Genomic DNA, 22,057 nt, shown 5'->3' with positions numbered 1-22,057 from the left:
GTTACTACGTATTATTACTATAAAATATATAATACGTATTATTCCTATATATTACGTCCTATATATTATACATATCCCTAAATATTTACATCCTATATACCAGTGTATCGTATTTGAAAAAAAATGATTTATTTTAAAATACTCGTCCTTCAAAATACATTTTCTAAAAAAAAAAATAAAAAAAAAAAAAAAAAAATAAAAATAAAAAAAAAAAAAAATTTTTTTTTTTTTTTATGATGGGGTTTTTTTTTTTTTGTGCGTTTTCTCTCATAATGGAAAAAACAAATTGTGGAGTCGAGAATGGGAAAAATATTGTTTTCTATAACGTCTAATAACTATATTTTACCGCAATGTTTCAATAACAGTGGATTCGCTATTTCTTTTTGTGATTATTCACCAATTTAAATTAAATCTTTAAGTTTTTCTAAAAACCTCCCACGCTTTCCTTCGCAAGTTCTGGAGTTGTTGTACTTCGTTTGAACAGTGAATTTTCTTTTTAGGAAAACTTAAAAATTTAACTCCATCCTTGTTATTCTTTTCTACAGTTTCGTACGCAACACTTCATCTTGTTAAACTTACAAGTTTGACGTTTATAGAGTGAACAACAATACAGGAACTAGCTCCTCCCGGTCCTTCACCAAAAGCCTTTTAAAAAAAATTTACCTACAAATAAATTAGACTAAAAAGGTTCGATGGGGAAGAAATTTGCTTATCACCAAATGAATAGCGAATCCACTGTTAGGTACAACAGTGGAGGTAAAACATAGTTATAAAATTGTCTATAGGGGGAGAGAACGATCCACAGATTGACACAAATTTGTTCGCATTTTCGGAGAATGCGCAATGTAGGATGTCCAACTTTTTTTTCTTTTTTGCCTCTTACTCTCTTATATTTAACTGTCTGTCCAAGGTTTTGTCTTGCCGACATTCTTTTGTCACTGAATCAGAGGATATGCCAAGTTATTAGTTTATGCCATTACGTATTTTAAGAATGTTCAATAACTTAAACACTTACCGTGGATATTATACAAGTTCTTCAGAACGCACAGTAATAAGAAACCATCCGATTTGTAGAGAACTAGAGATATACGTTAAAGAAACTTGTGGTTTAATAAAAAAACAACGAGACAAACAAAGGACAAAAAATGCAATTGAAAGTTTTGAAACTAGAAAAAGCTATTGCAAAACGTTTTGCAGGTGCAATAACGCTGTCAAAATGAAGTTACTTTCGATTCATACACTGTTGCCAATTTACAAACTTCAAATCTTTGAAAAAAAGTATTTTGTATTTGTATTTGTATTTTTTTTTTTTTTTTCTTTAGCGTACACAACCAAAAAAAAAAATTTTAAATAAGAAACAGCCCAAATACAAATACTGAATAAAATACGTTATTTTAAGTTTTTTTTTTAAAATAATTTTATTTTAATACCCAAATACGATACACTGCTATATACTACGTGTAATATGTATGAATAACTTAACGTTATCCGTAAAAATATAAATATGGAATAGACAAATTTTACAGAAATGGATAGCCCTCATCAAGACGTATCCATTTCTAAAGTTAAATTGTCGCTTTAAAAGGATCTACTTGAGTAGTAAACTGATTGGCTTTTTTTGTGTAGGTCGGTGTGGTTTGACAGGTCTCAGGGAATTTCCCCGAGAACGCGTAAAACTTTTCTTCTTACATTGACTCCACGATAGATTCATATGAAAAGGTTATAATATTAATATTATATTGTATGCAACTGAAAGGTTTCAATAATCTGTTTGCGCAACAAGCTGCATTGAAGTCTATGAAAGCCTACCAGACTTTCGCTTACTACACTGAGTCACCCAAATACTATTCGGCAACAAACTACAAATGCTTTTTGTTTGCTATGGATAATTGTTTGTATTCTGCAACGCGATTTCTAGACTGATGCGCGGGTCGTTTAGCAGGACATAGGCCATACATCGCGGTTCACAATACTGTCACCAAACCTGAGCGATCATTTTTTTTAAATCTTGGCTAGTGCAATTTTCTTTCTTCCATCAGATAGTCGTTGGAATTTCATTGCAAATTTATTAATTTTTTGAAATAGAACTCCTGTAGATAAATAAATGTGTACAGCTTGATTTCATGATTTTATCTTTATTTGGTATACAAAACAAAAAAACAGAAGTATTCATTTGGCTATTATGTAAGTAAATGCACTATGCTGAAGCTTTTTTAATGTGTGCTTAAACATCTGTTAACTAATAAGGGAGCATACAAGGGAACATTTCTAGGATTAAGTTTCCCCAAAGTAGCTTTGATTGCATGTCTATTATTAAATGTTCAACTGATAAAATGAATTTTATTAAGCATTTGTAAATGAATGATTATTTCATCCCCCCAAATAACATATTCTACTGCCCAAATAATGAAAATGAAATGTATGCCATGTTACTTTTCTTAGCAAGGCAATATCGATATCAACTTAGATATGCATTTCACATATTTGTTTTTTGCTTTTGTTTTCTTATTCCGTTTTATCCCTCACAAACTTGAATACAAGCCGACATTTTTTAAACTGTACCTGTTATTGCACTTTCGGTTTGAAAATCTTGTCTTCACTGGGTCTTTCACTTCTGCTGTTTTGCTTTGGTTTGTCTTCCTTAAAACCATAATATAAATCGATGTAATTTTTTTGCCTGTATTAGATAATTTCGTTTTTACTTACTTCACTGGGATTTGTACTGCGGTGTGTTCTTGCACTTTCAGTTCTGCGCTTGTCTCCTCACTGGCACATCTTCCTCTTCATTCACTTCAAGAATCTGATTTCTTCTGTGTTGCTGTCACAAAAATAGAACAAAAAAGAAAACAGTTATCTATGCTGGTCTTAATAATGTTGGCCGTCACTTACATAGAAATGCGCAATACATATTGGATGAAATCAAATATAGTTCTACTTACTTCGTTTTCTTGAATCGCGGGTTTGTAGTCGCCAGGGCGAGCCAGCGTTAAGCCAGGACGGATGGACTCTTGCCGTCCGTCAAAATGAACAATTTCCGCTGTGGGAGGTTTTCCCCCTTCAGGATTATTGACGCGATGAATAGGTGTATCCTGGTACTGCGGCTTCTCTTTATATGCCACTTCATTGTGTGTCTTGGAATCGGCCTTGTTCACGAAGAATACACTGCTGTGAGATACGACATCATCGTTTACGGACATACGCCAGGAAAACCGGAGATTTAACGGACTCTTAAGGTTACCGTTCGTAATCCCCTCATTCAGTGAGATATCTACGTCAACTCTTGCGTTCTCATTTTCCTCCAAGAATTTTGCCAACTCCATTTCTAATTTTTTGTACGCGCCTTGATTGAGCGAACTGTTCATGTTAACCACATTGTGCATTTTTTTACCACCTCCACCGCCGAGAAAAAACGCTATCAAATGGCCACATTGGTCATCTTCCTCTCTTTCCTCATCGCTTTTTAGTTCTTTTCTCGCAGCGTCAGTAACTTCACTGCCGCCTTTCAGATTTTTCTTTGTTATACTAGTTAAAACATGACGAGCGTTCCCATTTTCGTCTACAAGGAGGAACAGATCAGCACGTTCACCTTCGCATTTCCGACCAACTCGCATGTGCGGTAAGGCCTCGTTTACTTTCTGATCGTACAGGTATTGCGACATTTTATCGTTGAGTGCATTCTCCTTCACCTGCGATAGGAGATCGTCCACATTCTTACCCAGAGCACCAGCGACAGCCTCGTAAAGACAACGGTTCGGGGGACTGGCGTCCCGTTCGCATTCATCATAGAAGGCGGAAGTTGCATTTCTTTACCATCGGGACCAATGAGAGAAACATGCTTCGTGCCATCTTCGTTCTTCGTGTATACGAGTTGAATGGTTTTCTCAGATTTTCCATCCGGAGTTATGCTGAATTGGCCGTCGTCGCTTTTGAAATCCTTCTCTTCCGTTTTGTCAATTATTACGAGCGTGCAATTAGTTGCATTCGCTACCATCTGCATCTGCAGAAGACCAGCGGCTTGGCCTTGACCCATACTGGTGACAACATCTTTGTATTCCTTTGGTTGAACGACAGTGTTTCCATTTTCATCCGTCTCTTTCTGGCTGTTTCCTTCCCCGAGCGAGTCTTCAAGTTCCTTCTTGGCAGCGGCGGCTTTCTTTTCACTTTCAGCTTTTTTCGCCTCTTCGTCGTTCAATGCCTCGTTTTCTTCGGCTTGATTGTCGGCCATTTTCGAATCACCTTGCGATCCCTTCCACATACTGCCAATGCGCTCCAACACATTCTGACCTGCGGATACGATGAGGCCCTCGATTTTGCTCTGCAGCCAGGGTTGCACCCATGTCTTGGTCACACTATCCACCATGTAGGTGACAACGTCGCCTTCTATTCTTTCTTTCACCTTCTGTTTGTATTCGTTGAACACTTTCGTCTCGGATTCGGCTGTGGTTGTCGACGCTACACTGTACGTCGCATGAGTCGTTTCGGCCGATTCATCGGCATTTAGCTGGTCTTCTTCTTTCTCTTCTTCGTTGATCGACTCTTGGTTTTGGTGAGCTTGTTGCGTCGCTTCCTTCTCCTGTTCTTCAGCTTCTAGTTTTCTCGCTTCCTCAGACAGGGAGCTCTCCACGTTCTTGACGTATTCTGGTGCGAACGTGATGAGACCCAAGATCTCCGTGCCGTTCTTGATCCAATTGACAATCTTTATCGCCTTTTCGGTGTAGCCCACAAATTTAAATGATTTTTTAAAGACGTCAAGTCCCTCGGCTTTCTCCCCTTCAAATAGTTCAATCTTGCCTTCCGCTTTCAAGACGTCTTGCGACTCGGAGAAACAACGTCCTATGGCGCCTCCGACCGAAGTCGCCTGCCCAGCCATGCGACGTCCCCATAGCGTGTAAAGATCTGACGATTTCGCTTTGTCCAAGTAGCCGTCGATCACTTGTTTCACATCATCCACGCTTCGTCCCATCTTTGCAGCAGCGCCACAGATCCGATCGAGGGCATTGCTTAGGGAGTTGAAAATAAACCACAGAGCCTTGCTGATGAGGAATTTCACGTGCGTCAAAACGTTTTCGATGACGAATTTTTTTAGCCAAGACAACAGCCTCTCGACGCCCATGCTAGTCATCGTAGACAGCACAGCTTGACCACACTTGGCCAGCGCTCTCTTGGTTGCTGCCCAGCAGAGGGCCAAACCCACTTTGCCCTGGAATCCCATTGCAGCCAGACGGCCAGCTGCCGCTCCTTTTGTCAAATACGCACCCAGCCCGGCTGTGGCGACAGACATGGCCAGGCTCCATTTTTTGTGTGACAAGTAACCTCCCCAGGAGAAAGTACCCGTCAGCCCAGCCTGGATTGCGTAGCCAATGTCACTCACTCCTTCAGCGATGAGAGTTTTACTGACAACTGCGAGTAGTCCGCCCGACATTGTGGCTAAGGCCACCCCTAACGCGATTTGGGCGACGCCTGCCATGGCTACGTAGAAAGCTCGCCTGTCCCAGTAGTCCCACCAAGTTTTGTGCGCCTCTAACTTGATGACTCCTGTAAAGGATTTGCCGGCTAAACTTTGCATTTCCTCCGCTGGATACGTCCTCGACGTGTCCGACACGAAATAGTCGGAAAGCGGCTTGAGCGTAGTGTTCACCATCGGAATGGTCTTTAACTGGCCTATGCTGCTGAACAAAGCCGAAACGACGTCCCTCTTGTAGGCTTCCAGGTGTTGTTTGTTTTGTTTCTCGGTTAGCCATTCGTCAACATTGGTAGCCTGGCTCGCATCGTCCGATTTCTTGCCACCGAAGGGATTGACGTAGTTGAACGCATTTCCAACGGTATTCCACGCGCTGTCCGCCCAATAACTTGGGACATCGTAGTAAACGGAATGCTCGGTCACCGGTTTCGGTGGCGGTCGGTGCTTCCAGCAAATTTCTTTAACGCCGGCCAATGATTCAACCACTTTCGTGATTTCTTTCCTCCGGATTTCGATGTCCTCCTTGTTGGCGTTCAGTCCCGGCTTAAAGGCAACTTTAGGTTCTTTGATGACTCCTTCGCTCAACAGATATTTCCAGATTTTCTCGGCCCCTTCTTCCGAGTCTTTCGGGCACGGCAACTCTTCACGAGATACTGTCTCGCCTACCTTCTTAAATGCACTTTCTCCAAGTTCTTCCGATGAACTTTGTAGTATCCACATCGCTATTAAATGGTCGAATTTCGTCAACTGTTCCGACAGGCCTTACAACGGGCGAGCTCGTTCGGTTCGGATCGAACGATATCTCTTTGGAGAGCACGCCCTGCCTATGATTGATGTGAATCACGATTTGGCTCTCCTTCAGGAAGCTCTCGAGTGACTTCAAAGTGACGTTGTCGAGCTTCAACGGAGTGACGGCTTCGTCGAAGGGTTCTTCGTCGTGACGCTTGAGCCAATCCACAAGAACAGTTTTCAAACAGTCCAATTCTGTTGGCAGTCGTTCGAGGAAATCCTTGACGGCAGAATCACCCTCAATTTGCGATTGCGCCCAACGGATAACGTCCTGGTCGATGATCTTTTCCTGAACTACGTACCCTTCTTTGACCAACTCTTCCCACACCTGGTTCTGGGTGACCACCACGTCCGTCAACGTGCACTTGGTGAACGATTGCCGCAGAGCGTCTCTTCTTTCGTCAATGCGCTGAACGACGGCGCGTTCGTACTGGGCCATCTCCGTTGGCCAATGGATCCGTCTCTGTTGTGACGTTGTACCGTAGTCCATCCAGAGAACAGTTTGGTGATCGTCACTCATGTCTTTGCCAACACCGATCGACCTCACCGACACGCTTTTGGACAAGCGATAAGGCTTACAATGCCCTTTGTGTTTCAGCTCGTCTGTTATTAGCGCTAAGATGTGTTGCATTTCTTCTTCCTTCGGAAAATGCATGGCCAGGGCGCCAACAACCGACCGCCCCAAGATGTCATCTATGGCAGTCAAATGCACCTGTAAAAGACTTATCAAATTGGTTGTCTGTTCCTCGAATCGATTCTCATTGATCATGACGCTGCCGGACTTTTCGTGCGTCTTCAACGTCTTCTTAACCAAATCGTTACAAATGGAAAGCTGGCCGATTTTGTTTTCAATCAAAGTTCTCGCCCTGATCAGCAGTGGCTTCGCTTTTTCTCTTCTCGACGCTGCCCGCTTCGCGCAAAATCAGCTTCGCTTGACGGATGAGCGCACCTGGGCAATCGTCCGGCTCTTTCTTGACAACCTGTATGTAGCAATGATTCGCTTTATGTTCAGTTTCTTTCGTCTTTTCAAAAAAATCGCCAAGAATCATCAGCTCAGATGGCGTCGATGCGAACCGCGCAAAACTACCGGCTGACTCACCGGCCGACGCGAGGCATTTCGTTTGAAATGACTTGAAATTCGCGTAGACGGTGTCCGATTTGCGTACGTGAATGTTGTCGATGTGATCGGCGTTATCATCCAACCAGAGCGCCCAGTTGTTGGTCAAAAATTTCAACTGCAATTCGCCGTCCGGTGAGGTATTTTGACGCAACATCTTCCTCGCCACGTTGTAGATCTCCTCGTGAAATTTCTTGAACAGTTCTTCTTCCAGGAAGATCTTCTGCAGACCGCGAGTGCGAATTTGTTCCAGCCGACGGCATTCTCGGTCGTCGCGCCTCACTTTCAAGCCGCAAAGCTCCGAGGCGACGTCCGACTTGGACACACTGACGGTCGGGTCCCACACGACAAACTGGAAACTTCCAGGCTGACCAGCTCTAGCCACTCGTCCCTCGATTTGCGCCTCGATACGAGCGTTGGCCGGCATGTATCCTATGATGACGTGCAACCCGCCATTCTTGGCGAGTTGCTCGTTGATCTTGAAATCGGTTCCTCTGCCGGCCAGATTGGTGGCCACGATGATGTCGCCGGGAGCCAGAGAGGAGTCGTGTTGTTTCTTTTGGAATCCTTTGTCGAACGAACTGACGTATTTGCTGATATTAACGCCAATTGTGGCCTCCATCCCTTTCTTACTTTGATCCTCTTGTTTATACGCAAACAAAAGCTTATTGTAGGCGGCTTCTGCCGAGGCAATATTCTCGCATACAACCAGCACGGCTCGTTTCGCATCCACCTGGGCTTTGGTTGCGCCTACTAAATTGTCCAACCACTGGCTCCTCGTGGGAGATAAGAGGTGATCCTCTTCTAGGCAAAAGCGACGCCGGAAACGAGGCATCTTGAAGAAATCGACGCGGAACACGTCGCCCAACAGTTTGCACTCGGCGGTGGAGCCAAGTGTGCCCGTCATTCCGTACAGGGCGGCGTTTTTGCGCTGCTCGAAGAAGCCCACGTTGGACATGAAAACGGCCTTCAGCGAAATGGGGCTCAATTTCAGAGCGTGCTTCAACTGAAGAAACTGATGAAGTCCGTGCGACCATTGCATTTGCACTTGTTCCACACCCGTCTCCTTGTCCATGATGACGATCTGCTGTCCACGGCCGTCGCCGACGTCGTCCACTTTGTACGAATCTTTGGGGTCACCTTCTTGGCCCTGAACGCGTTGCGCGTCCACACCAGCAGGTAGCGCAGGACGAAGGATTCGAGGCACTTGGGAACGCGGATGTCGCCGTTCTCAACGCGTTCCTTTACGCTCTCGTACACAGTGGCTTGTGCTCTCTCGTCTCCAGCAGCGACCGACGGATCGTGGACGGTATGCCATATCTCGACGAACACCTGAACGAGGTCGTCCATTTCGGGTATCTTGTGCGACAAGTACAAGATGTTTTCACCTTTATCCAAAAGCATGCTGTCTACCTCGTCGACGACGACGGCTCCAGCTTCCCGGTTGCAGGTGATGTCGCGATCGGAGAAGAATCGACTCAAGAGGATGTCGCGCTGGAAGCTGGACAGGTCACCGTACACGACGTCCGTGTTGTAGCGCTTCCTGCGCAACTCCTCGTCATCGGAGCAGGTTGCGTCGCAGTTGTTCTGCACGCCGACGCCGAAAACTTCGTAGAACCTCTTCATCTCGATGACGTTGTCCACGGCTAGAACCGGTGAACTGGTGATGACGTCGACGAGGCGTCTCCCGTTCGACCAGTTGGAAAGCACGTGATAGATGACCAGCAAGGTGGTAATCAGCGTTTTGCCCTCGCCCGTGGAGATTTGCGCCATTCGGCGTTGCAGTCTTTGTTTCTCGCTCGGCGTCACGAACATTAAAATGGCAAGCATCTGCGAGTCGCGCAATTGGCAATTCATTTGCAACTGCACCGCCCGGAAGGCCACCGAAAGGAAATCGACAAGATCTACCTCTGCTCTGCATTCTTTAATATTAGTCACCCAGTTATCGATGTCCTTCTGGCTCCATTGGCTTCTTGGCTCGCTCGGCCCGCAGCTTAATATCATCGATTGTTTGCACGAAGCTATTCTGTTTTGTCATTTGTCCTATGACGGCCTCGTTTTCGGGATCGTTTCTCATCGATCTCAACAGTTCGGCCACGCTTAGATTGGATTGCGAGGCTTTGGATCTTTCTTGTTCGATGAATTCTCTACTTTGGATGTGTTGCCAGTGGTAATCTTCATCTTTGCTGTTGGCGACATCTGGCGACCGCACCAAAGCGAAAAACGAATCCACGATCCATGGGTATTTCGACAAGTTTTTGACTATGCCTTCCAACTGGATGATGAGTTGGCTATTGCACAGTTGGCTAGCCGGCCAATCATTTTTCTCTGGGTGTAGCGATTCATTTTGAACATGGCCATATTTTGTTTTGAAACGCTGGAGGAAGCAGTCCGCCTTGTCTTGGCCCAAGCGATGATCCAGTATCGTTACAAGCTGATTGGCCAGACCAGACGGCCAGATTTCCGTTAGCTTGCAGTGACGTATCAGCCTAGGCCAGTGCTTGAGGGAAGTACCCTGAAACCTGCCGACATCGTCGATTTTGGTGAGAGTCTTGAGGCCACTCACCAGTTGGGCAGCGTAAGAAAAATTGACAGACTCCATGGCTGCCACTAGGCGGGTCTCTTGTTCCAATTTGCGGCGGAAGACTTCCAGAACGATTCGGCCTTGCAGCTGCGGTGATCTCAGACACTCGTGTAGATCCGACGTCAGATGGCCACGTTGCGTCTTCCGTTCGGCTTGATTGCCAGTTTTTGCAGGATCGAGTTTATCGACGGCTTTCAAGATGGAGTTCGCCAGCAGATTATCCAGCCACTGATAGGGTCGAGCGGTTAAGGTCGATTGAAAAAGCTCATCGAGTTTGAATTCGGCAGAGGCAGAAATGAGTTGCGTTACATTGGCGAGCGTCAGCAAATCGCGACGCATTGATTGCAATGACTTGAGAACCGTCTCTTGCAACCACGCAAGCCATTCAAATTCAATGCCGTCTCGTTTCACGAAGAAGTACGCCCTACCGAAGGATTTCTGGAATTGGCTAACTATCAGAAATTTGCAATCAGATGGGCTGTTTTCTTGTTGTTCTGCCGTTTCCTCTCCATCGCCCGCCTTCTTCGCCGGTTTGTACGACTTCAGCAGATCGGTCAGGTCGCCGTCTTCTTCTCCGTAAAAATGGAGAATGAGTCTCCGATAGATTTGGTTAGTTGCACGTTCCTTCAAGCAGTCCAAGTAAGCTGTCGGTGGTAGATTTTTTAGCACTGTCTCCACGACCTCATCGTTGGCCAAAAGGGTGAGGTACTTTCGTTCTTCCTGGGTCAAAAGACTTTGAAAGTCAATGGCTTCAATCAACCTGTTGGTAACGCTTGAAGATATGTTGCCTTCTTTTCCTTTTCTTGTGGCCCCGATTTTGTCAAACAAGCGCATGATCATATTATTGTCTTTGCAACAAGACTCTGTTTGAATGAAACGCTCCAAGTAGCTCTTTTCGGTGAAGGTAAATCCCTCAGAAGAAAAATACACTACATCGAGGATCGTTTTCATTTTCACATTATTCTTCTTGACATTTGGGTCGCGGAATAGCTGTTCGATAATTTCAATGATGCAATCCGACGCGATTAGTCGTTGGCTAGTTGTGGCACATTTGCTAAGAATGTTGACGAAATGGCAAAGACTTGTGACGAGTAGACAGTTGGATTCAGTTTTGGATTTACCCAGCACTTGAGCCAGTACGGTTAGCTGCTCTGTCACTATTTTACTGTTAATTTTGGCATGCAGCTTATTGGTCTCTGCGAAAAGGCTTAGATTTCTTGTCTGGAACACGTGAAAATGAGCGATCAAGGAAGCTTGAAGTTCGATCACACGATTGGCCATTTCTTCGTCCGAATCCATATTAGTGCCGAATGTTACCACAAAGTTGTTGATACGTTTGGTCCATCGCTCCAGTACGTCGACGTTCTCAGGAGTGTCAATATGATGAACGAGGAGTTCGCTGGCCAAGGAGGCTCGCGCTTTCAGCAGCTTCTCAGACGTGGAAGATAGCAAAGCATCTAGAAAAGCTAGAGCATCTTTTCCGTTTGAACGAAACTCGGCCGGAGCACATTCGTTCCAAATGTCCACTTGCTTTTGTATCAACAGTGGTAAGTTGTGATTCTTGTGACAGCAAAGGCTGGACGGATTTAAATCTTCACCTTCTCCCAAGCAACCGACAGATGCCTTGACGACGCTCAAGACGTCATCCATCAACCGTTCTCGTGTCAAAAATTCGATAAAGGTTTTTTTGACGTTGTAGGGCATTTGTCATGTTTTCGCGATTTTGCTTAGTGCGGCGGTTGAGCGTTTCAAGTAGACGGTCGTCGCTGGTGGTCGACCAGTTGGCTATGTCCAAAACATTGGCCACTCCTCGTCGGACGTCAGCCGATAGTTTCAATAAGTTTCCAGTTTCTTCCATGGTCGCCAAAGACGTCCTCCATTTTTCTAGGTATGGCGTTATACGCTCGGCGTTCGTGTCGTCGAATTCGACGAGGTACTCGAACAGAAGCTCGACATCCGAAAGAATCGTAGAAATCGTGGAGCTGAGCTCTTTTTTAACAAGAAGGCAATTCGATGACGTGAGCAGGGTGTCAACAATGGATAAGCATCGCTTGGTTTCAGTGCACAGCGTTTCACCTAGACAATAGACAATGACGAAAGCAAGAAGAAACTTATTATTAATAGGATAAATTATTATGAAAATGTCTTGGTTTGTGCAACATGGCATTTCGAAACACTATCTTTATCACGAAACGGCCGTAACAGTGTTTGAAAATACAGCAAATATAAAAATCATGAATAAGTTTGCAATTGAAAATTCCAAAACCAAATATCTCTTTGACGTAATAGATGTAATATCAAATTATAAAGAAAATGCCACCTTAACTGTGAAAAGAAAACCGCTTCAACATTTCATAAGGAAACGCCAAAGGCTATTCGATTCAGGAAGGAACCGTTCCGTTAAGTAATGTCATTGTTCACACAATTCTTGATTGAGAATACACTTACCTCCTCCATCTTCAGGAATACCGTCTGACTGAACATTATCTCCTTCCTTGATTTGATTGAGGGCCGCCTCGACGTCACCAATCATTTGCTGGATGCAATTTCCAAAAGTATTGGATACTCTTGTTCTAAGCTGTTGATCTAACTCGTCCACTTTCATTTCTCGCATCAAAGAACGCCATGCTTCGTGGCATTTTTGCGGCGACAAGAAGAACGTCGTGAGTGCGGCGTAGCGGTTCAACAAGATGTTCTTCCGACGTGCCACTTTGGCTTGTTGGGACGCCTTATCGGAATCTGTGGAACAACTCTCCCACTGTCTGCTGATTTCTGCTTGAATTAGCGCAATTTCCTCGTAACTGTCTATCCATCTGAGAAAATGGTGATCTGCATAGCGTCCAACGTACTCGTTTTTCAACTTGGCTTGGTCACGAAGGATCGTTTCATCCTTGAAAATGCCTTCCCTTGTTTTGCTGAACACCTCATGGAACAGTTTCATTTCGGAAACAGTGAAAGGAACCCGTTTGTTGTGGTCAAGATAATGCAAAGCCTTTCGAAATTGTGGAACCATCGATTCCTTGTCCGATTTACTCGGTTGGCGAATTGTCTGTAAACGGAAGACGAATGACATAAAATCTTTGCTATTAGTCTCTGGCAAATCCTTGTGCGAGTCTTCAAAAATTCCGACAATGTTCCTCTCCTGCTCACGAGCCCAATTTATGCACTTTACCAAGGGCGTTTCCTTCTCGTCGGAAGATCGCTTCAATGTTGTCCAAAAAGCTGCGCTTATTTTTTCCTTCCATCCGGATGTGTCGAGCTTTTTCTTGAGCTTAGTGCACACCTCCATCATATCTTTGTAAGATTTACCACTGTGAGTCCACATTAGGGCCGCCTTCAATCGTTCGACCACTTTCTGAAGCTCGTTCAACTGGCCGTGTAGTTCCTCCTTGTCCAGCATTTCAGACGGGCTTTCATCTGGACGATTTTGGTTCTCTTTGATTTCCTTCAAGAAATCGTAATAACTTTCCCATTCGCGAGTCCAGTAAAAATTGACAAACGCTTGTTCGGCGAGCGAGTAGATGGTTTTGTACGGTTCTTTGTGGACGGTTTGCCTTTTTCCACAGCTAAACGGATAGCGTCCAGGTCATCGACATCGACTTTCATGTGACTCAAAAGGAAGCAAAGCTTTTCCAAGCGCTGTTCATCATCCACATTGAGAGCCATTTGATTGGCGGGTGAAGCTGAGGACGTGGTGTTTGAAATCGGCATCAAATCGCGTACTTTCTTGATTCCAATTTGACGGCAGGCAAAGTCCGTCAGGGCGACGTTGACGTCATCGCCGGTTTTTCCTTCTTTGCCAGAGATATTTTTCAGTTTTTCCATCAGCTTATCGAAAAACGTTGCCACCGGCACACCGTCAGGGGTTGTGAGGTGAAGAGAGCAGCATTGCAACAAACCGTTAAGCGTTAGCACTTGTGATTGGATCATCGTTTCATCAGGATACTCTTTATTCCCATCTCTGACCGATGTCGCTGTCGTCATCACTTCGGCAACGGAATAGATCAATTTGTCGCGCACAAAATGGATCAGTTTGCTCTTGGCTGGGTCAGGGGCCGATGATCCTTTGTTGCTCTTTCCCATCAAAGATCCAAAGCCTTTTCTCATCTCGTTATCTTCCAGCGGCCCAAGTAATTTTTGGAGCTCTTCGTAGCTCCAGCTTAGCTGCCGAAAAGCGTACAATACGCCTAAAACGTCGAGTGCATTCTCAGCGGTCGTTACGATGTCCCGGGCCATGTCGTTTGTCTTTTTCAGGATGACGTCGCTCATTGGTTTGAGGAGAATGCCTCCTTTAGCCGATATAAGCTCTTGGATCAGATCAATGTCCTGGCTAATACATCGAAGCGATTGAATCAAATGGTCCGGGTGACCATCTATGCGTCGCGTTATTTTCGCAATCGAGGACCAAACGAGTCCGCGGTCCGCTGGCTCTGGCAAGTAGATTTGCAGGACTATAGATTGCGTCAGTATGGACAAGGTTCTCGACGATTCATTCGAGATCTTTGAATACTTGGCGACGAGAGCGTCGAGGACATCCACACCATTCATGGCGGCCCACTCAGACTGGGTCGCTGGTTGTGTTTTGGCTAGGACGTGGGCCGTGTTAGGGAATGAACTCGTCATTTTCTTTAAGGCTGATTGAACTTTCGCCTGCACCAGCTGCCTGGTGTGTGGCGATTGTGTGGGTCCTCTGCGTAGTGCGCATCAGCTGGGACGTGGATTGCGTCTTGGCCAGTTGGAATGCCTTGCGCATCCGCTGTTCACCTTCTTTCATTTGTTTCAGTTTCTTCTCGTTGGCCTCTTGTTGTTTGGCGGCGGCTCTGGCGCGCCTTGCCGCTTCGCTGGAGTTGGTAATGGCGGCGCCAAGTTTCTGGATGGCCGCCTCTTTCTGCTGGAGTCGCGAGGATGCTAAAGCGGTGGCAGCAGCGTCGCTTCTCCAGGATGCCCCCGCTTCTACCATAGCCCTTTTGGGTGTTGATTTTTTCTGGTGGCTCTGATCCGCGTCTTGGCCGTCTTCACCTCGCTCTCCGTCGGTCGCTCTTCCGCTGTCTTGAGCGACAACGATGATCCTCGAACCAATTTGTTCACTTTGATTACTTTTGCGCATTATGCGTTCAATTTTCAATTTGCCTTTGTCCTTACGCCATTCGCCAGCCACCCAGAACCAGGGGTCTAGCGAATCCGAATTTGTTTCAAAAACACGTGCCGAGTCATCGCCGTTGCGTCCCCCCTCTCCCCCTTTGGCGCTTGTTCCAGGTTTGCCATCCGTGCCATCTTTGCCGTTTTCATTTTGCGCTATGTCGATTAGATTACCACCCGTGCCACATTCCACCTCAACTTTGCCAGCAAATCCTCCCTGTCCTCCGCACCCGCCGCTTCCAGCGCTCCCGCCGGACTTGCCTGGTGTTCCGGGCTCTCCTAGAACCAAGTGACAAGTGTCGTATATTTTACCAGAACAATATTGATAGACACTTTTCGGAAAGTTCCAGTAATATCTCAACGGTATAAAATCGAAATCTTGATTCACTTTCTCTTTCGGTTGTAGCTCTCCGTTTCTTCCATTTTGACCATTGATTCCGGGTTTTCCGTTGCCGCCGTTCTGTCCATTGGAACCATTACCGCCTCTGGCATGGATGACGAGCGGCATGCCGAGGTAAGTGTCACAGTTAATAGACAAATGACCGGCACTCTGACCGGCCGCTCCGTGCTCTCCGTCGTCGCCACTCAATCCAGCATCGCGTCCATCGTTGGCTTTTTCGGGAATTGTCCGTTTGGCGTCTTCACCCGATAAGTCAATCACGCGACGTATGCCCGTTCCAACGGCTTCGATTCGAGGCGACGACAGAGCCAAACTCAATCCCGGCGTCATCCAATCCACGTCGATATAGATAACACGGGAAGCTTCAATTGTGATCTCTTCACAGCGATGTTCGGACGATGACGAATTCTTTGTCATCCATTGGTTGTAAATGTGACTCAAGAGGAGTGCGCAACCGCTGAATCTCCACGTTTGATTTGACATGCTGTTGATGGGCTCCGTCACCATCTTGTCGAGGATGCGTCGAATTTCGGCCAAAACCTTGGACGAGTTCTGTCGTGCGTACGACATCAACAGCGGAAGATTTCCTCCCTGCTTCAGAAACAATTCCAAAAGCTTCAACTCCTCAAGGACGTCAGTGAGCAGGGCGTCGGCTGTGGCATCGGTATCGATGGCGAATAGTTTGTGATTGCGACCGTGTTTGGCGATCTCCAACGGAGGAGGCAGTCCGTGCAGCAGCAAACGGAAGCGATCCCATTCTAGTTGTTCGGTCTTGCTCTTTAGTAGCTCACGCTTTTGCATGATGAGTACCTGGACGGCACCGATGAATCTCAGTGGCTTCTTTCGGTTGCTCGTCTCCAGCACTTTGTACCTGGCTGTCTGCCACAGGTCGCGGTAACGTGCCTTCTTCATCTGCTCCGTCCGATCTCCGAACTGCTGTTGAGCCGATCGTTCGTCCACTTCAATTTCCTGTTCGAGTCGTTGGATTTCAGCAGTAGCGGTTTCAATTTCCAACTTGAACTGCCGTTCCTTGCGTTCATCCTCTTCCCTATTCTGAATGGCTTGAAGTCGAGCCTTCTCATAGGCCTCTTGTCGAAGAATCTGCACCTCACCGTAAGCTTTTTCTAAGCTCTCGATGAATTCTTGTCTCAGTTCCAAGTTGATTTCGAATCTGTGCTCGTCGAAACTCGGATCGAGAAGTTCGTGTAGTAGGATCTTAAGCTTGCTGCTCTCCTCGCTGGCCTCATCCCATCGATCTACCATCGCTAAGTGATCCTCGATGTTACGGTCCAGCTGTTGGTTCAGCTCTTTCAGATAGGCCATGGATCGCGTTTCCAGTTCATCATCACCTGGATTGCCTTTTTTCAGCAAACAGCAACAAAAGTCTTTGAGATTTTGAGCCACTTGACAAGACAGAGCGACACGGTACGCCTGTCGATCTTGAAATGTGTCCATCCATTTGGCGATACCGTGAAAAGTTTGTGAATCGCTATCGTACCATACGTACTGATGCCTGCAAATAGACTCGGCTGATTCGTAGATTTTCGGTCTTATATCAATTACATAGTCTTCTCCGACAATGCAACCGACCCGGAACGAACTTGACGTGTTTAACAATCCCAACCATTGGAATTGGTCGAGGGTATCAACTACCCCTTTTATGATTCGCTGTAAATTAACAGTTGATGATCGAGGTGTTACTTCTTCTGAAGCTTTCTTAGTTATTTGTTCATTCTTCAGCTCAAGTTCAGCTTCCTGGTTTTTTTATCCAAATGTTGGCAGAATCGGATCCAATCACCTTCGTCGCAGTTGATCCCACAAGATTTTGTGCTACGCCATGCCTCGCCCAGCCTACGCAAGTCGCTGTAACGGTTCAGCCCGTGTTGAAGCAAACAGACAGCCAATGAATGAGTCGGCGTGACATTTTGTCCGGCATCAGCGTCGACTTTCGTCAATGTCAAGGCGCTTTTAAGCAATTGGTCTTGCAGTTTCGGACGGCTCCAATTCAGCTGGATCACCATACGCCGTCCTTCAATCTCAATCTCCATGGCTTCTAATGCCACCTACTTGTAACAAAGACAAACATTATGGATCCATAACCAATAACCAAAATATTTTGCACGCAATAGCCTAATACGTCTTGGTTAGAAAAAAGTATTCGAAAATTTTAATTAAATATCCACGCTTTATCGTAAAGCAAAAAACAACCAAACACAAACAAACAAAAACAATGCTAAACCACTGAGAACTGAAAATTTATGACCATTTGAACAGCCTACCAATAAAGGTTGCCATAGGCAACAAGCACAAACGAGTATCCTGGTAAATATCAATCCAACTTAATATCAGCCAACGCGTCATAATGGTAGAACGAATGTCACTTCGTCGTACCGTTATGTCACGTCTTTCAATGTGCTTCTCTCAGCGGCACAATTTTAATGCTTTTGCAAAGCTAAGAGCAGACGCTGTTGTCAATAACCGTAAATGGTAATTAAGGGATAATTTTGGTAGCTAAATAGCCATTAAATACATGTGGAATTAGGGGATATTGAAATGCCGACAGCAGCACAACTTACATGCACTAGATAATAATTAATGTTATATAGGAAAACAATATTATATAAATATATATATCGTTCATGGTTAAATTATATTTAAACGATTGATTTTAAAATAGGCCAAATGAGAAAATTAACTCGTAAAATAAATATGCTTACACTTACTTGTTATTTACACCAAAAAATTAAGCATAAAATTATGATTGGTGAACATTTTAATTAAAAATGTTTTTCCAAAATTCTTGATGTGTCTACATATTAATTAGTAAACATTAAAACGATTTAAGAAAGTGTATATACCAAGTACGTAATACAACAAAAGTTCACATACTTCAACGAAAAAAAGGTATGATGAAATTGTAGATAAATGAGTGCAGAATCATTTATTACCATAGTGTTTTCTTTATTCTAAATTTTTGGCTTTTTGTGTTTTTTTATAACAATCATGGGTTAGGGGTTGCCCTTTCATTTCTTCGGAATAGCTTAGGTGTTATGATATAAATTTACCCGAAAGTCGCCTTACTAGCGGAAGATATGATGTTATAAATGACACACAAATGTTTTTTCATTCGCACTCTTTGTTAATTCTTACAGCTGTAGAGTGAGTATATACCCTTTGTAGTAATTGGGTTTCGCACGTGTGTGTTTTCTTCTTTTCATTGCATTCCACCTACGGATTGTTTCGTTTAGTTTGACCGTTTGTGTAAATGTGCTGCGCATTATCTGTCGATTATCACAGCCGTGTTAGTTACAATGATTTTCATCAGCCTTGAACATACTAGTTTCTTGTGGTTTCTTTTTCACAAGTATTATACTTAAATTTAATATTTTCTCTGGTAACTAAATTCCATATTGAAAATCAGAAATGGAAATATCAACTTTATGGGCTTCAGAATTCTAAAGCATACATAACAAAAAACGAATATATTTTTGTTTGCCTCAAAGTGAACTATATCCAGTATGAAATACTGCATATATGGTAAAGTACAATAAAAAACTAAATCGGATAAGGAATTTTAACCAGCAAGCTCTTTAATTACCCCGGCGGTCTTTTACGATCACCAATCTATACAGAATTACACATCCTGAGCTGTTTTCCTAGTTACCCTAACGCCCACGGCATAGCGTCGCCATACAGGCGCAGTTTCGGACTGCATCGTAAATCGGTTTTTACGACTTGGACTGAAGCTTTTTTACTTTAAAAGCGTTCTTATCACGAAAAGTTCCAAAGAACAAATTCTAACTCTTCCTGTCAAAGTCAAACTCGGACCCCAGAGTTTACTTTGTCCTTTTGGCAAGCTGTTTTGCTTGTTTAGAGTTTCTAAAGCTCCTTGGAGCCTTGGAAGTTAAAAAAAAAAAACTTGGCCTCCAAAGACATTCCAAATACATGTTGAATGTGGCTTCGTAAGCCTCGGGGCACTAGTCCTAGCTGATTGGGTTAGACCGTCAACTACGTGACGAATAACCTTCCTCGTTTTCGTTTTTAAGCCATCTTGCTTTTAGCTAAATCGGTGCTGGCACGACTATAAAGGTAGTACCATCCGTTTACCCACATATTGAAAATAAACATTATTCTTGAATTCGAAACTTTCGAAATTTTACTGCTGGTGTTCACTTGGAATTACTCTTGCTCAATATGTATAATTCTAATCAGTTTAATTATTTTTTGTCACACTTTTTAGGGAAGACTTTGAGTATAGATACTGTCTTAAACATAAAAACGTATAATTATTAATTTAATGATGATAATATCGTCCTAACTCAAGTATTACAAACTTCCAATTAAAATTCTAGAAATCATTTCCCAACCAACATGCATGCTGTTTCGTCATTCGTCCACGTCTTTTTGGAACTTTTTCACTGAAGTTTGACATTACTTATCTAGATCTATAAATCTAGAGATCCAAATAAAATAAATATAGAGATTGAAAGCTCTTTGGTTATTGTTTTTTTTTTTTTTTTTTTTATCTAGTATAGCAGACAAAACACGAAAGTGCATTTGACTAACTTTGAAAAGTCGACTTACTTATCAAGAAAATTCCAATTCAGAATTCTATCTTTGGTTTAATTCAACACAAAAAAATGTTCATGATAAGCAAAGTCAGAAATTTTGTTGCTTAACACACGTCAAAGTCTTAAAGGGAAGGCCTAAGTCGGATTTTTTTTAGAGTCGTTTTACACCAACTACCTCGAAACTCGTCCTTGTAACGTTGTGTAGGCCTGTAGGCCTATACATAAAATTTGTTTATTCAAACAAATCAAACGAAGTTGATATTTAATGCAGGATGAAGACAATCTTTAGAGGAAGTTTAAGTACACACAGATAAGAACTAGCCTACATTACGCAGCATAAACGGGTCACATGGAGAAATTACATGGGTCCGTGATATCATTTCTACAGACTGGCTAAATCCGCACAGAATACGACAGAATCGTGTAGGCCTATGTAGGATTTAAAGTTACGCTGTTCTCTTTTCTACAATGTAATAGATGATAAAAACAATATTTAGAGGATGTGTTTGATTTTGACCTATGCCTTAAATTTAATCATTATCAAAATCGGTGAACTTCCTGAGCTATTTCGAATAAGTTTTTCCATTTGGTCATGTTTGTGGTTTCATTTCTTGTTTTCGCATATTAAGCATCGAGAAATCGAGTAGGCGATGTATCCGAAATATCTATTATATTATAATCATTTGTTTAGTGGTGAAGAGTATTATAAGCTAAATAAAAGGAAGCGTTAGTAGAAGTCAATGGATGGTGATGGTGTGATGAGAGATCCGGTGATTATTAACCTTATCCCCTATATTGAACATTTTCACGCCATTTGCATTATCGGTAGGCTATACTCAGCTTACTGATACCTTCACAACGGCTGATTTGTACATGGAAAAGTCACCATTCGATTGAATACTGACCAAATATCCTCTTAAGATACAGACATTTGCGCAGTTTTCAGGCTGGTATATAGTTCATACACAAAAAAAGAATGTGGGTTGTTTTCTCTTGTATATTCTTGGAGATTACATGCTGTTCAAAGCGCCTATCCTAAGATAACTAAATAACATTTCATCCTCAGTTCCCATCCTGGTCCTGCCTTTTATCTGTCTTCGTCTGGGAAAAAAGCAGCGCATGGTAACGAAAAAAGCAGTATTTTTAGCAACAGGGTGTGGCTCATTTCCAACATAAAATAAACAAATTCCCGCTCGGCGATCGGTTTCTACTCTGAACTTGGGTATATTTTGTAGTTTTCTACATCAGAAAGTAATAATGATCTCTAAGTATCCCATGTGAAATTCAACGTGAAAACTAGAAAAACACCTAACGACTTGACGCAATATGGTTTTACTGCCATGGTTTTTTTAGCTTAAAATTTTTTTCTTTAATTTTAACTTTAATTATTGTTACCGTTATGCATCGAACAAAGGTTCATGATAATTATGTCTTTTTTAGAAAAAGGATTTGTTTGAACTTTTTGAAACTCGAAACGATACCAAACTCTGCAGAGTTCTAAAGCATGCAATAGAATTAAAATAATAAAAAGTCATACCTCGAGAAGTGTAGTAGAATGTATACCATAGAATTTTTACACGAAAATGAGTTCTTTTGCTGTCACAGAAGTGACTATAATTTGCAATAAACTGCCGGAAACAGTAGCTTTTTAGCAGAATATTTTACCATAAAGCTCTTTGTCAATGAAGTCTTATTATTGAAATCTCGCCATGTGTCATCTTCATTAGACCCATGGACTACTCTGACAAGTCACAATCTCCGTTGCCCAAGAAAACCAAAAAATCCTAGACTTAGCCACGCCTAAACTACATTGTCAGAAGGTCGTTTTACAACTTGGAATCAGCCAACGCATTTGACTGTTCAACAGTGATGTCATTCGAATAGGGATATAGGGAGATCGTTTCCACTCTCTATGTGAAATTTGCCGTAGGGGACGTTCACATACTACGTAGTAGGAAGGGGGGAGATGAGGCAAATACTTTCAACACACTACGGG

General features: G+C 43.5%; 3 protein-coding genes across 3 annotated transcripts; all 3 read right to left on the bottom strand.

Moving 5' to 3' along the window:
* Positions 1 to 2,119: 2,119 nt before the first annotated feature.
* Positions 2,120 to 6,218, bottom strand: LOC123466982. Its single transcript, XM_045167026.1, has 3 exons — positions 2,940 to 6,218; positions 2,707 to 2,818; positions 2,120 to 2,640 (listed from the first exon to the last, which is right to left on the bottom strand). Exon 1 carries the CDS (start codon positions 6,179 to 6,181, stop codon positions 3,683 to 3,685), a length of 2,499 nt encoding a protein of 832 aa, XP_045022961.1. The 5' UTR covers positions 6,182 to 6,218; the 3' UTR covers positions 2,120 to 2,640; positions 2,707 to 2,818; positions 2,940 to 3,682.
* On the bottom strand, positions 6,215 to 9,347 carry LOC123466983 (protein translocase subunit SecA 2-like). The gene is given in 2 exon segments (XM_045167027.1): positions 6,215 to 8,501; positions 8,504 to 9,347. Coding segments are annotated over 2 exon segments (2,124 nt in total). The 5' UTR covers positions 9,225 to 9,347; the 3' UTR covers positions 6,215 to 7,098.
* A 2,099-nt stretch (positions 9,348 to 11,446) lies between these two features.
* On the bottom strand, positions 11,447 to 21,693 carry LOC116935278. The gene is given in 6 exon segments (XM_045167028.1): positions 11,447 to 12,027; positions 12,400 to 13,405; positions 13,408 to 14,625; positions 14,627 to 17,245; positions 17,248 to 17,553; positions 21,599 to 21,693. Coding segments are annotated over 5 exon segments (5,568 nt in total). The 5' UTR covers positions 17,539 to 17,553; positions 21,599 to 21,693; the 3' UTR covers positions 11,447 to 11,593.
* Between the last annotated feature and the right edge of the window lie 364 nt (positions 21,694 to 22,057).

This window comes from Daphnia magna, unplaced genomic scaffold, assembly GCF_020631705.1.
Source record: "Daphnia magna isolate NIES unplaced genomic scaffold, ASM2063170v1.1 Dm_contigs130, whole genome shotgun sequence".
Lineage (NCBI taxonomy): Eukaryota > Metazoa > Arthropoda > Branchiopoda > Diplostraca > Daphniidae > Daphnia > Daphnia magna.
The sequence above is the reverse complement of the archived record's forward strand: the minus strand, read 5'-3'. Positions and strand labels throughout refer to the sequence as shown.

Coding starts and splice junctions, on each gene's coding strand:
- LOC123466982 (XM_045167026.1), bottom strand. CDS start 6,181: ATGTGGATACTACAAAGTTCATCGGAAGAACTTGGAGAAAGTGCATTT.